The sequence below is a fragment of the Salvelinus alpinus genome, chromosome 11 (assembly GCF_045679555.1).
Source record: "Salvelinus alpinus chromosome 11, SLU_Salpinus.1, whole genome shotgun sequence".
Lineage (NCBI taxonomy): Eukaryota > Metazoa > Chordata > Actinopteri > Salmoniformes > Salmonidae > Salvelinus > Salvelinus alpinus.
The window spans coordinates 19,526,015-19,539,854 of NC_092096.1; the positions used below are offsets into that span (position 1 = coordinate 19,526,015).

The window sequence follows — 13,840 nt, forward strand, 5'->3', positions numbered from 1 at the left end:
CGCAGAATAGAAGAAGAGGATGAGTCGAATGGGGTCACAGAGGCATGGAAAGGACGAGCAGAGGTCATACTGGCTCACCTAGAAGAAAATGAGCAAGATGAGCTGAAGCAGCTGTTTGGCAAGTATCCGGACCTCTTCAGTCAGAGGCCAGGAAGAACCGAAGTCCTAGAACACGTCATTCGTTTGAAGCCTGGCCAGAACCCTGTCCGCCAGCATCCTTACCGTGTGCCTGAGAGGCTGGTGGTAGCCCTCAAGGAAGAGCCACACCATGATAGAAATGGATGTTGTCGAGCCATCCTTCAAGTGAATGGAGCAGCCCTATTGTCATTGTACCAAAGAAGGATGGCTCTTTGCGCGTCTGCATGAACTTCTGTAAGGTGAATGCCATCTCCCAGTTTGATGCCTACCCCATGCCCCGCATTGACGACTTGCTGGAGAGAATAGGTAGAGCTCATTACATCACCACATTGGATCTCTGCAAAGGGTACTGGCAGGTGCCCCTGGACGAACAATCCAAGGCCTACACTGCGTTCCGGACACCGATGGGCCTGTTCCAGTTCAAGGTCATGCCGGTTGGCCTTCATGGGGCCCCTGCAACTTTCCAGAGGCTGATGGACAAGGTCCTCCAGGACTGTGACGATTACTGTGCTGCTTACTTGGACGACATGGTGATCTACAGCCACTCCTGGGAGGAGCACATACAGCATCTTAGCAGAGTCCTGGGGCAGATCCATGATGCAGACCTTACGCTTAACCTCTCTTGGGCACGTGAGGCGGTAGCGTCCCACCTCTTCAACAGCCAGTGAAACTGCTGGGCGCCAAATTCAGATACAGAAATACTCATTATAAAATTTCAGAAAACAAAACATATTTTACATAGCTTTAAAGATTAACTGCTTGTGAATCCAACCACGGTGTCAGATTTAAAAAATGCTTTACGGTGAAAGCATACCTCAGGTTGTTTTTAGCCTAAATAATCGATAAAAGTTCAACCGGACAATAACGTCGTCAATTTAAAAGGTAAACAAGAAACGCACTGTCTCGGTCTTGCGCAGGACAAAGCTCTGTGACACGGCAGGGTCCACTCATTCAGACTGCTCTTACTTCTTCATTTTTCAGAATACAAGCCTGAAACAATTTCTGAATACTGTTGACATCTAGTGGAAGGCATAGAAACTGCATTTTGAGTCCTAAGTCAATGGATACTGTATTGGCATTGAATAGAAAACTACAAAACCAACAAAATAAATACTTCCTGAATGGATTTTTCTCAGGTTTTTGCCTGACAAATTAGTTCTGTTATACTCACAGACACTATTTTAACAGTTCTGGAAACTTTAGAGTGTTTTCTATCCAAATCTACCAGTTATATGCATATAATATATTCTGGGCCCGAGATGCAGGCAGTTTAATTTGGGCATGCATTTCATCCAAAATTCCGAATGCTGCCCCCTACCCTAGAGAAGTTAACCTCCTGAAGTGTGAGTGGGCGAAACAGGAGACAAAGTACCTGGGTTACCAGCTGGGTGTGGGTGAAGTTCGGCCTCAGGTGGACAAAGTGGAGTCCATCAAGAACAGCCCTCAACCCAGAACCAAGACACAGGTGAAGTCCTTCCTAGGTCTGGCAGGGTTGTACCGGAGATTCATCCCGCAGTTTTCAACCATCGCTGTCCCTCTGACCAACCTCACTTCAAAGGTGGCCAGCAACCCTGTGAAGTGGACTGAGGAGTGTGAGGAAGCCTTCATGATGCTGAAAAAATGACTGTGCTCATTCCCTGTTCTCCAGACCCCTGATTTTCAGAAGAGGTTTCTCGTGCAGGTGGACGCTTCGGCTGTGGGAATTGGAGCTGTACTGGCCCAAGGAGAGCCAGGAGAAGAGCTTCCTGTGCTGTACCTGAGCCAGAAGCTGTTGCCCAGGGAAAAGGTATTCGAGAAGAAGTGCTTGGCTATAAAGTGGGCCCTAGATAGCCTCTGTTACTACCTTCTTGGGAGGGAATTTGACCTGCACACGGACCACAGAGCACTGACCTGGATCCAGACCATGAAGGACCGGAATTCTCGTGTGACCAGGTGGTATCTGGAGCTCCAGCCCTTCAGGTTCTGTGTCCGTCACAAGGCAGGAAAAGAAAACGTCACGGCGGACTACCTATCAAGGCTCCCGAACCTAGTCGCTTCAGGAGAGGAGGAAGGTAATGTGACGTAGAAGTCCGTCACTGGCCACGGGCAGCATTTGGTACTTTAACGCACACACACATTCATCACTCCTCCCTGCTCCGTTATCAGATAAGTTAACAATGTGGGTTGACACACAAGTTAACTTCTCTATCTTAGTACATACATTTCACACTTACGTCAGTAATCGGTTATGGTATAAAGAAATAAACAAGTGTTCATATTTAATATAGGCAATATTTATTATACTTATCGATGTTATGGATGAGTGCTTTGTTTGTTTGTTTGTTTGTTCTGTTCCTTTCTCTCTCCATCTCTGTATTTTCCAGGTATGCTGGGTAAGGACCCAAGCTAAGGGAATTGGGCTGACTTTGTAGTGCCTGACCCGAATGGCTCGTTAATGTAAATGTACATATTGAAAGACACTATGTCAGTAGTGATGTAATTTTGTAAATGTTATATTGGGATATTGTTTCATAAAAAACGTGTTGCAATGTATATACTTTAGTATGTTTATTTGAATGGAAAATGTAGGTTTGAATAGTTAATTGCTTAATTAATTAATGTTAATTGTTCTGAGGGGAGGGGCTACCCCTACAAAAGGAGCCTCTCTTTCAGTTCATGGAGAGGAATTTTGGATTGAGCTGTGGATGGGGCAGCATTGTTTTTAGCTGGCACATATGGTATATGTTTGATGGCAGTACTGTTGTTTTTGTTCCGGAATCACTATATAAATAAACACCCTTGCACAGAAGAACTTTTGCGGCTCCGCCATCTTTTTATTTTGATAGAGGTTAGGTTTTCCAGTTTAGCCTTCTGGCCTACTCTGTGACAAATGTCACTCCTGTTCCTATGTGTTAGTAGTCTAATGGACTGCTCCTGTGTGTTAGTAGTCTAATGGACTGTCCCTGTGTGTTAGTAGTCTAATGGACTGTTCCTGTGTGTTAGTAGTCTAATGGACTGTTCCTGTGTGTTAGTAGTCTAATGGACTGTTCCTATGTGTTAGTAGTCTAATGGACTGTTCCTATGTGTTAGTAGTCTAATGGACTGTTCCTGTGTGTTAGTAGTCTAATGGACTGTTCCTATGTGTTAGTAGTCTAATGGACTGTTCCTATGTGTTAGTAGTCCAATGGACTGTTCCTGTGTGTTAGTAGTCTAATGGACTGTTCCTGTGTGTTAGTAGTCTAATGGACTGTTCCTGTGTGTTAGTAGTCTAATGGACTGTTCCTGTGTGTTAGTAGTCTAATGGACTGTTCCTGTGTGTTAGTAGTCTTTTTATTTTATTTATTTATTTTACTAGGCAAGTCAGTTAATAACAAATTCTTATTTTCAATGATGGCCTAGGAACAGTGGGTTAACTGCCTTGTTCAGTGGTAGAATGACAGATTTGTACCTTGTCAACTCGGGGATTTGAACTTGCAGCCTTCGGTTACTAGTCCAACGCTCTAACCACTAGGGTACCCTGCCACCCCACTCTAATGGACTGTTCCTGTGTGTTAGTAGTCTAATGGACTGTTCCTGTGTGTCTGTAGTCTAATGGACTGTTCCTGTGTGTCTGTAGTCTAATGGACTGTTCCTGTGTGTTAGTAGTCTAATGGACTGTTCCTGTGTGTTATTAGTCTAATGGACTGTTCCTGTGTGTTAGTAGTCTAATGGACTGTTCCTGTGTGTTATTAGTCTAATGGACTGTTCCTGTGTGTTAGTAGTCTAATGGACTGTTCCTGTGTGTTATTAGTCTAATGGACTGTTCCTATGTGTTAGTAGTCTAATGGACTGTTCCTGTGTGTTAGTAGTCTAATGGACTGTTCCTGTGTGTTAGTAGTCTAATGGACTGTTCCTATGTGTTAGTAGTCTAATGGACTGTTCCTGTGTGTTAGTAGTCTAATGGACTGTTCCTGTGTGTTAGTAGTCTAATGGACTGTTCCTGTGTGTTAGTAGTCTAATGGACTGTTCCTATGTGTTAGTAGTCTAATGGACTGTTCCTGTGTGTTAGTAGTCTAATGGACTGTTCCTGTGTGTTAGTAGTCTAATGGACTGTTCCTGTGTGTTAGTAGTCTAATGGACTGTTCCTGTGTGTTAGTAGTCTAATGGACTGTTCCTATGTGTTAGTAGTCTAATGGACTGTTCCTGTGTGTTAGTAGTCTAATGGACTGTTCCTGTGTGTTAGTAGTCTAATGGACTGTTCCTGTGTGTTAGTAGTCTAATGGACTGTTCCTATGTGTTAGTAGTCTAATGGACTGTTCCTGTGTGTTAGTAGTCTAATGGACTGTTCCTGTGTGTTAGTAGTCTAATGGACTGTTCCTATGTGTTAGTAGTCTAATGGACTGTTCCTATGTGTTAGTAGTCTAATGGACTGTTCCTATGTGTTAGTAGTCTAATGGACTGTTCCTATGTGTTAGTAGTCTAATGGACTGTTCCTGCATGTTGATGACAGGAGGAAGCGCCAGCGGGCAGAGAGAGAGTATGAGAAAGTAAAAATCAAGTTGGAGAATCTGCAGGAGAGCGTGGGAGACCGCTGGAAGGTGGAACTCACAGGTATGTTCAGGTATAGGTAGTTCACACACACACACCACATACACTACTATAACATTACACACACACTGGTAATGTGGAATGTTCCTATGTGTTAATGACTGATGGTGTGCTTGCTGACAGTGTGTGAGCCTACATGTCAGCCCTGACAAAGGAAGCGAACATGCCGTCTTCGTTCTCCAGAAGGGTCTCTGGTTTGTCGATCTCCAAGATGTTCCCTCGCTTCATCACGATCACCAGGTCAGCTTCCAGGATGGTGTGGACACGATGCTGCATGAAGAACACACACACAGACACACGCACACAGACATTACATTTGATTGAGTGTTTAATTACACAAACAAAGAGGAAGGGATGCAATGCAGCTTTGATTTGTAATGTAGCCAGACAGACAGAGATAAACTGTGCTGAGAAAAAATAACAGATACCTGAATGTATTTTCATTTAGTCTTATCTCACAACCCCAAGAGTCATCATCCAAGAGCCAACTGCTAAGATTAGATGTAGTACCCCTCCTTAACCCCCAGACAGATTAGATGTAGTACCCCTACTTAACCCCCAGACAGATTAGATGTAGTATCCCTCTCTTTAACCCCAGACAGATTAGATGTAGTATCCCTCCTTAACCCCAGACAGATTAGATGTAATATCCCTCTCTTTAACCCCAGACAGATTAGATGTAGTACCCCTCCTTAACCCCCAGACAGATTAGATGTAGTATCCCTCTCTTTAACCCCAGACAGATTAGATGTAGTATCCCTCCTTAACCCCAGACAGATTAGATGTAGTATCCCTTTCTTTAACCCCCAGACAGATTAGATGTAGTATCCCTCTCTAACCCCCAGACAGATTAGATGTAGTACCCCTCTTTAACCCCCAGACAGATTAGATGTAGTACCCCTCCTTAACCCCCAGACAGATGAGATGTAGTATCCCTCTCTTAAACCCCCAGACAGATTAGATGTAGTACCCCTCCTTAACCCCCAGACAGATTAGATGTAGTACCCCTCCTTAACCCCGAGACAGATTAGATGTAGTATCCCTCTTAAACCCCCAGACAGATTAGATGTAGTACCCCTCCTTAACCCCTGACAGATTAGATGTAGTATCCCTCCTTAACCCCAGACAGATTATATGTAGTTTCTCTCTTTAACCCCAGACAGATTACATGTAGTATCCCTCTTTAACCCCCAGACAGACTAGATGTAGTATCTCTCTTTAACCCCAGACAGATTAGATGTAGTATTCCTCCTTAACCCCCAGACAGATTAGATGTAGTATCCCTCTTTAACCCCCAGACAGATTAGATGTAGTATCCCTCTCTTTAACCCCCAGACAGATTAGATGTAGTATCCCTCTCTTTAACCCCCAGACAGATTAGATGTAGTATCCCTCTTTAACCCCCAGACAGATTAGATGTAGCATCCCTCTTTAACCCCCAGACAGATTAGATGTAGTATCCTTCTTTAACCCCCAGACAGATTACATGTAGTAACCCCCTTTAACCCCCAGACAGATTAGATGTAGCATCCCTCTTTAACCCCCAGACAGATTAGATGTAGTTCCCCTCTTTAACCCCCAGACAGATTAGATGTAGTATCTCTTTAACCCCAGACAGATTAGATGTAGTACCCCTCTTTAACCCCCAGACATATTAGATGTAGTATCCCAATTTAACCCCCACAGATTTGATGGTATCCCTCTTTAACCCCCAGACAGATTAGATGTAGTAACCGTCTTTAACCCCAGACAGATTACATGTAGTATCTCTCTTTAACCCCCAGACAGATTACATGTAGTATCCCTCTTTAACCCCCAAACAGATTACATGTAGTATCTCTCTTTAACCCCCAGACAGATTACATGTAGTAACCGTCTTTAACCCCCAGACAGAATAGATGTAATATCCCTCTTTAACCCTGATGAGGGAATTTGTTTCCTATATGTTCATTAAACAATTTAATTATACAAAGCAAACACTCTGTCCGTTTCTATTGTAAGATCCTTATTTGCATAAAATAGACATAAACCCGTGTCCAAATTAATCAATAGCGTTTATTCTCGAGAGATCTCTGACGTGCATATACAAAACCGTTCTTTTTATCCCTTCTATTAGTAACGCACATACATACACACTAATCTGGATTATCTCCTGAAGCCTTTTACCACAGTTTATTACCATTTAGCTGACAGTTCCAGTCCCCACCCCCCCCAGATACGGAAAAACTGTAGGGGCTTGAGCTGTCTTCCCTTATCTCCACAGAGTTATAGCTTACTCGGTTCAAACATAGGTTAATGATCCAGTTAGTTTTCTTTAGGCACACACACAGACATTCCTTTCTACCCCCCTACATGCTACCTAACAAATAATCCTAATGGTTAAGTTTCTGGGTAGAATTATTTAATCATTTATTTTAAACCTTTATAAAATATCCTAACAATCCACCCTTAATGACTAAATAAGGGTCATTATATCAAACACTATATGTAAACATTAATTTTATACAAGAATATACCAAAACAATACATGTATCTACATTTGATTTATCCATTATACTCAAAATCAACCACACAAAAAAAACAATATATGTATTTACATTGACTGTTCCAGGCCTACATCAGAATCATAACTCTTTTTGTCAGAATTTTCGTTATAATCTTCATTAAAAAATCCAGTCTAAACATAAAAACAAGAAGGGACCTAAACATTTAAAAATGGTTTCATACCACATAGGCTCTGCGTATGTGAAGGAGCCGGATCCATCTTCTGTCTGGGAACATGTATTCATCATTCCACTGGTCAGAACTTGGGATCAGTCTGTATCTCACCATCTGTTGTGTCATCGATTTCTCCAGAATCCTAGAAATGAGACCTTTCACGCACGAATAAAACAGCATTCACACAGAACCAAAACACTCATACAGGTGAAAGTGGCCCACAACACAGTGATTATGACAATTTTCCATGTCCCAAACATACTGTCAAATCAATTTGTAAGAGCATTATCTACCGCAGAGTTCTCTGCCAGGGCTTTGGTCACTGATCCGTCTAGAGCTGTGTTATCGGGGATGAAAACCTCATACACCTCCCCCACCCTTTACAGTCAGAAACATATCCAAGGCTATTCTATTCTGACATCCCATCCACCTAGTTGCAGCTGTTATCACCAGAAGATGCTTGATCCCAATCCTGCTAGTATCTGATTTCTAGCTTTGAACTCGTCCATAACGTCATTCCCCCCCACAACCCCCAGATGTCAGCCCTTGGCCTCCTTATCTTACTGAAATCCCCAGAGCACAACCAGCCTGACAGATCTCTCATGGTCTCATCTGCTGTAATATTCTCCGTGCTGTTGCAAGTATTCACTTCCCCTACATCTTTCCCATTCCTGTTGTATCGGGCCAAACAGTAATAGTTTCCTTCAGTCACTGTGAAGGGAGGGAGCCTAGATTTAAGGGGTTCATGTGGATACAAATAGTGCAGATCAGTACAACTGTCATAATCTGGCATTCCTGCTTTCATAAACAGCTGTACCATACAGGCCATTACCCTAGGTGAATTAATTCCATTGAGTGGAAAAGGGATGGTAGTCAACTTAGGTTTAGCTGTGGCACAGGCATAACATTCTTCTTTAGCTACTGATCTGGTCGTATATTGAATCCATTCTAACCATAGATTAGAATCCCCAAACCCAGTCTCCACCTCAATCACTTCCTTAAGGTCTTTTGTCTGGACTATTCGTACCTGCCCTTGGCCCTGCATGACTATATCAGGAATATTAGTTTTGTTAGGGAGACTGATTGGATTCTGAATTGCCCTGGCATCCACACCGACTCTTACCTCTGCTACCTCGAATTGCACCATAGTATCGGTCAAAACCTGGTCAAAGCCAATATACCACAACCCAAGATCCTCGGTGTTTACATTCTTGATGGTAAGTCGTACCTTTATATAATACTTCCCCTGCTCCGGATGGCATTCAAAAACCCTCACCTTTACCATACTCCATCTGTTCCCATATTGGGTATGTGAGTTTACGTAGCCACCCCTCTCAGTGTGTGCTATGACCTGGAGATCTACACAAATACCTTCCCAAAAGGCCCATAGTTCTGGACTGCCAAGGAGTGAAGGACCCCAGTTGGTCTACATAGAACTCAACTGAGATATCCTCGCCTAACTCTACTCTCATGCTTAGCATACTACTCAGTTTCAGTGACCGTTTGAAATGCTTTGGTAATATTAAATTCTCATTGTCTACACTATAAGTCAGATTACCCTCTTTAGCCTCCTCGGATGGGTCTTGGTGTATTAAGGAATATTGCTCCCACAGCAAGACAGCTCAGACCAATCAGCACTCCTGTAAAGCCCCACCCTCTCCCAGAGAACATATCATCAGCCAGAGGCCAAGCCATACTTTCACTTCTATGAAGCTCACAGCCGGGAAATGTCAGGTATTAGGGAATCTTTAACCCCCAGACAGATTAGATGTAGCATCCCTCTTTAACCCCCAGACAGATTAGATGTAGCATCCCTCTTTAACCCCCAGACAGATTAGATGTAGCATCCCTCTTTAACCCCCAGACAGATTAGATGTAGCATCCCTCTTTAACCCCCAGACAGAGAGTTAACCCCCGAACCTTGTTGGTTTCGGTTCTGCTCCTACCCCTGTGATTGTTCGACAGTGTCAGTGTGTCTTACACTCTTACAATGTGTGATATGTACCCAGGTAGCTCTTTCAGCTAATCTCACAGCAAAGGCTGTTACCAGGAGTACTTGGTATGGCCCCTCCCAACGGGGCTGCTTCCCGTCTATTCTCCTCAGGGACTGGATTGAGTGAATCACCTTCTCCTGTAATTCACCTGTAGTGCATAAAATCTTGGACATACAGGTTTGGTTAACAAACATTTTCTCATTTGTTCTATCTGATTATAACTTCAATTTCTATGCAAACTTGTTAGCTAGAATTTTTTAAAATTAGTTTATTATCCAATAGGCCACAAAGTGTCCCATCCTACCTTTGATACCTGGCTCTGCCCAGGTAACAACCTTGTCGCATCTCTAAACAATGACTTAGGTAAGATTAGTAAATTATCCTTATGTTCTGACCTTATCATGTAGGATCGCCCCTTTCATTCTCCACATGTCCGATACTCCCTTGGGCGTCCGTTCATGTCTATCCTGTATCAATTCTCTGTCAAGTGACTTATCTACTTTAAGAGTTATCTGTGCTGCCCCTTAGTTCCTGAAACCAACTAAGTTTTCATTCCCTCTTTTGTCTCCCCTCAGTAATCGTGACCCAGTCTGTGTCACTCCTATTTTGCTGATTTCCTGCCCCCTTCCCCACCTTCTCCTCTCCCAAACCTTCAAGGTTTTAGCAGTGTGGGGAGGGCTCCTCCTTCCTCCTATCTGTCTGTCAATTATATGGGTGGTTGCCAAATCTTGACTAAGTGTCTCACTGTCTGAACTCATAGATTTTGGAAAAATTACCTGTCTAGGGTGGCCCTCTCCAAAGTAATTACATAGGTTGATTAAGGTTATCTCTGTGTTCTCAATAATTCAAAATCAACACAAATGTAATTTATCCCTGTCCTGTTGGCCTGGATTATGTTCTAAATACTTAACATAAATCTACCATTAATCCAAGGCTATGCCATTTCTTTCTTCTCATTGGTTCAAATTACCACTTTATAAAAGAACTATAAACTCATTCATAATGATCAATTACTCAATTTACCTTAAAATCAGTATCACAAATTACCTCTAAATCTCCATCCAAATGGCCCTCCCATGAGGCTGATCAGACCACAAGAGAAAGCCATGATAGAGGTCAAAGGTTATACCACCCTTTTACAGTCATGTTACATACTAGATTAGACATATTAAAGAACCCGTCATCTAAATGATTCATGTTTTTAATTAAAACTCAGAAAATAAAACTCCTAATATTCCATATGTGAGTGTACCCCTTTAAGATCACTAGTCTCTGGGAAACATGGAGCTCCCCTCAAACCCAAACGTTTACTACAAACAAAACCTAATAATTATGATAATTCTAGCTACTTCCTCAAATCATTAGTTTTAAATTTCCTCAATGGTTATATGTGAAACCCATTCATTCCTTTTGCAGACAGTCTCCCAAAATTCGTAATAGGAATATCCTGCCATTAGATACCCACAACTGTGATTAACGTGCACTGTCCCTTTAAAATAATATTAACCAACCTGCAATTCCCTTTACCGACCTGACCTGGTTCCACGTAATGGAAACAGATTATAATGTTTAGAATACTTTAACTTCCTCTTCAAATTCACTGGTGTTACCTAAACAATCAAACCAAAAATCATTAACCAGAAACTATCACAAAACTTTTACGATTCAACTATTCCGACCTGAATCGCTTACAGCCAAATATAACCCAGCTCTCACAACCAACCAGTGATGCCCTTCTAGCAATTTTGTTTTTCCTATATTTAGCATCTTTTCAGACTATCCTGACAATTTCAGCTACTTTTTAAAAATGTATTTGGAACTTTTAGCAACTTTTGAAAAGTTTCTCAAAGCTATAATGCACGCATTTTTCCTCTTAATGACACAAACAATTTTCTCTGTCACCCCCTCAGTCACACCATCATTGCCTGACTGCAGCAGCAGTTCTACGGGTTCGACAAGCCAAACACAATTAATATCGTTGGTCAGGAATGTTTTATTTTGAACAGAACTTTTAACATCAATCAACGTCTCCCAATCACAATTGTACAGCCAGAAGTACAGAAAATAGTGGGAGTCTGTCCCTGAACAACTTTCAAATCAATTTGAGTATCGTTATTGTATATTCTACGTAAGACACAGTTTTACGTTATCACGCAATGATATCACAACGTCATTTATCAACAACTCAACCTTCCTCCAGCAATTAATATACTCCCTACTCAAACTGAGTTTGGCTTTAGTTCTATCGTAAGAGTAAAACCAAACTTTCCAACTTTCTCTACTCCAAAATGTAAAAGTACCATGTACTCTCACTAAATGTATAACGTATGTCAGTCAATCCATAATAATAAAAACATTTCGATGGACACAACTCTTGGACATTATCTCTCCGTTATAATTTAGAATTTATTTAGATTTAGGTAACTGTCTCTCCTATGATTCAGTAATTTTAAATACGATTCCATTCCCAATAAGTTATTCCTGTCACGAATCCCGCTTCCTGAGTCTGTTTTTGCCTGTGTTCTGTCCTGGAGTGTTTTTCCGGTGTCCTGGAACGTACCCTGTCTGGTTGCCGGGCGACGTAGCTAGTTGGGAGACCTCTGATTACCCGCACCTGTATCCCATCAGCTATCTGCACACCTGGTCCTGATCATCACCCCTCCACTTCATAAGCTCTGACCTGCCATCCATTCCCTGCCGGATCGATAGCCATGAACAGTATGTTGTGCCAGCGTATCAGCCTCCAGTTTGATAGAGTTTGTTTTGTACGTCTTGCTTGCCTTGAACTTACCTCCGTTTGTTCTGTCTACAGTCATTCACCCGGAACACTCACCCCATCCCTGCCTGGACGTCGGTGGCTTCTGTTACTCCCTTGGATCTGCCTATTCACTCCCATCAACTCACCTCCGCTGCCCACTCCGCCACCTGGATCTTTCTACCTCTACGTTTAAACTTGTAAATAAATACTCACCTTCGTCCTACTCTCCTTGTCCTGGTCTGCTTCTGGGTTCTACTTTAGAAAACCGTGACAATTCCAGCGGACCATTTAGGCAAGACAACTTATTTCATCGAAATCGACTTACTATTATTTAGAATGGATGAGTCTTTCAATTTAACCTAAACAAGCTATTAAAACGTTCAATTTATATCCTATCCAAACACTAGCGACCGTATCTTTCCAGGCAAAACATATCAATAGTTGGATTACAATCTGAATTAATTTTAGTCTTAGTGCATAGTCTGATACACGAACCCGAGTCTCCCGCGTTGTAGGCAAGAGTTCCACCCCTCGACCACCATCACTATTGGAATGACGAAGCCTCAAACAACCCAATTATTATAATTGTTTGTAGTCGTAACTCTGGCCCATACTGCCTAGACAATTTCCAGAAAACATCCCTAATTTAAAGGCTCGACTTTCTCCCTTCCTTTTAAAAATCTTTCCTGCAATTTCCCCAAGAGTAGCAAGAAATATTCAACTCCTGTCTGTCCGCTCTCTCTCTCTCTCGGTCTACAGCCCACTGTAAAATTACCACTGTCCTGGAGTCCCGTCTCCTTTTACAGCCGCCCAATCCTTTCCTACTGACCTTTTTCTGTCTCATCTCCATATCTCTTATGTATCTACTATATCATTAATTCAAATTTTTCTACATCTCAACATCTCTCAAATTCGTACATCTTTCTCAATTTTGGGCATTAGATTTACCTCTCATCCCCGGTTAATTACGGGACCTCCTTTGAGGATTTTACTGCCCATTGTTCATAACTTTATCTCTATGTCTCTCAGATACAATCAGTATCACTCTGTCTGGATCAGGTAGAAACCCCTGGTGAAGTATTAGGCCGTTATTAGAAAGGTCCTCTCACTCTCAATAGGTGGTCTTTTCATAAAGCTTTTAAAAGGTCGGCTAAGTGCAGGAGATTCATCAGATGGGCGCTGGCTGCCGTTTGGGATGCACCAGGTGATTCATCTCTGATTTTGCTTTGATCTCTGGTGGGGAATACCTTCATCAGTGGTTTCCTACCTGCTGGTTATAATGCTTTAGCATGCACAGCAGCACACACAGGCTGGATTGTAATTACTGATCTCTGTGGTGGTCCAATTCAATGAGAATAACCAAGAGAAAAAGTCATTAGGAACGCCCACAAATTAATTATACTCATCTCAACAACCCGAAAAGAGTTCGATGGGTAATTTCTCATTTTCTTACTGTGTGTGTGTGTCAGAGGAGGCTGGTGGGAGGAGCTATATGAAGACAGGCTCATTGTAATAGCTGGAATGGAATAAATGGAATGGTACCAAACACATCAACCACATGGAAAACAATGTGTTTGACTCCGTCCATGACTCCATTCCAGTCATTACAATGAGCCCATCCTCCTATAGCTCCTCCAACCTGCCGCCTCTGGTGTGTGTGTGTGTG

At 42.3% G+C, this 13,840-nt stretch overlaps 1 protein-coding gene across 5 annotated transcripts in view; it reads left to right on the forward strand.

Moving 5' to 3' along the window:
* LOC139533700 (plexin-B2-like) overlaps positions 1-12,397 on the forward strand; it is a 76,223-nt gene extending 63,826 nt beyond the window's left edge. For 4 of the 5 annotated variants that reach the window (XM_071331987.1, XM_071331989.1, XM_071331988.1 and 1 more), the window contains 2 exons: positions 4,607-4,707; positions 4,828-6,676. In XM_071331987.1, the coding sequence (XP_071188088.1) occupies positions 4,607-4,707; positions 4,828-4,853 (127 nt within the window). In that variant the 3' untranslated portion in view covers positions 4,854-6,676. Of the gene's footprint in view, positions 1-4,606; positions 4,708-4,827; positions 6,677-11,950; positions 12,135-12,228 lie in introns of those variants that run through there. The other variant, XR_011666844.1, reaches the window with a different exon arrangement.
* The last annotated feature ends 1,443 nt before the right edge of the window (positions 12,398-13,840 follow it).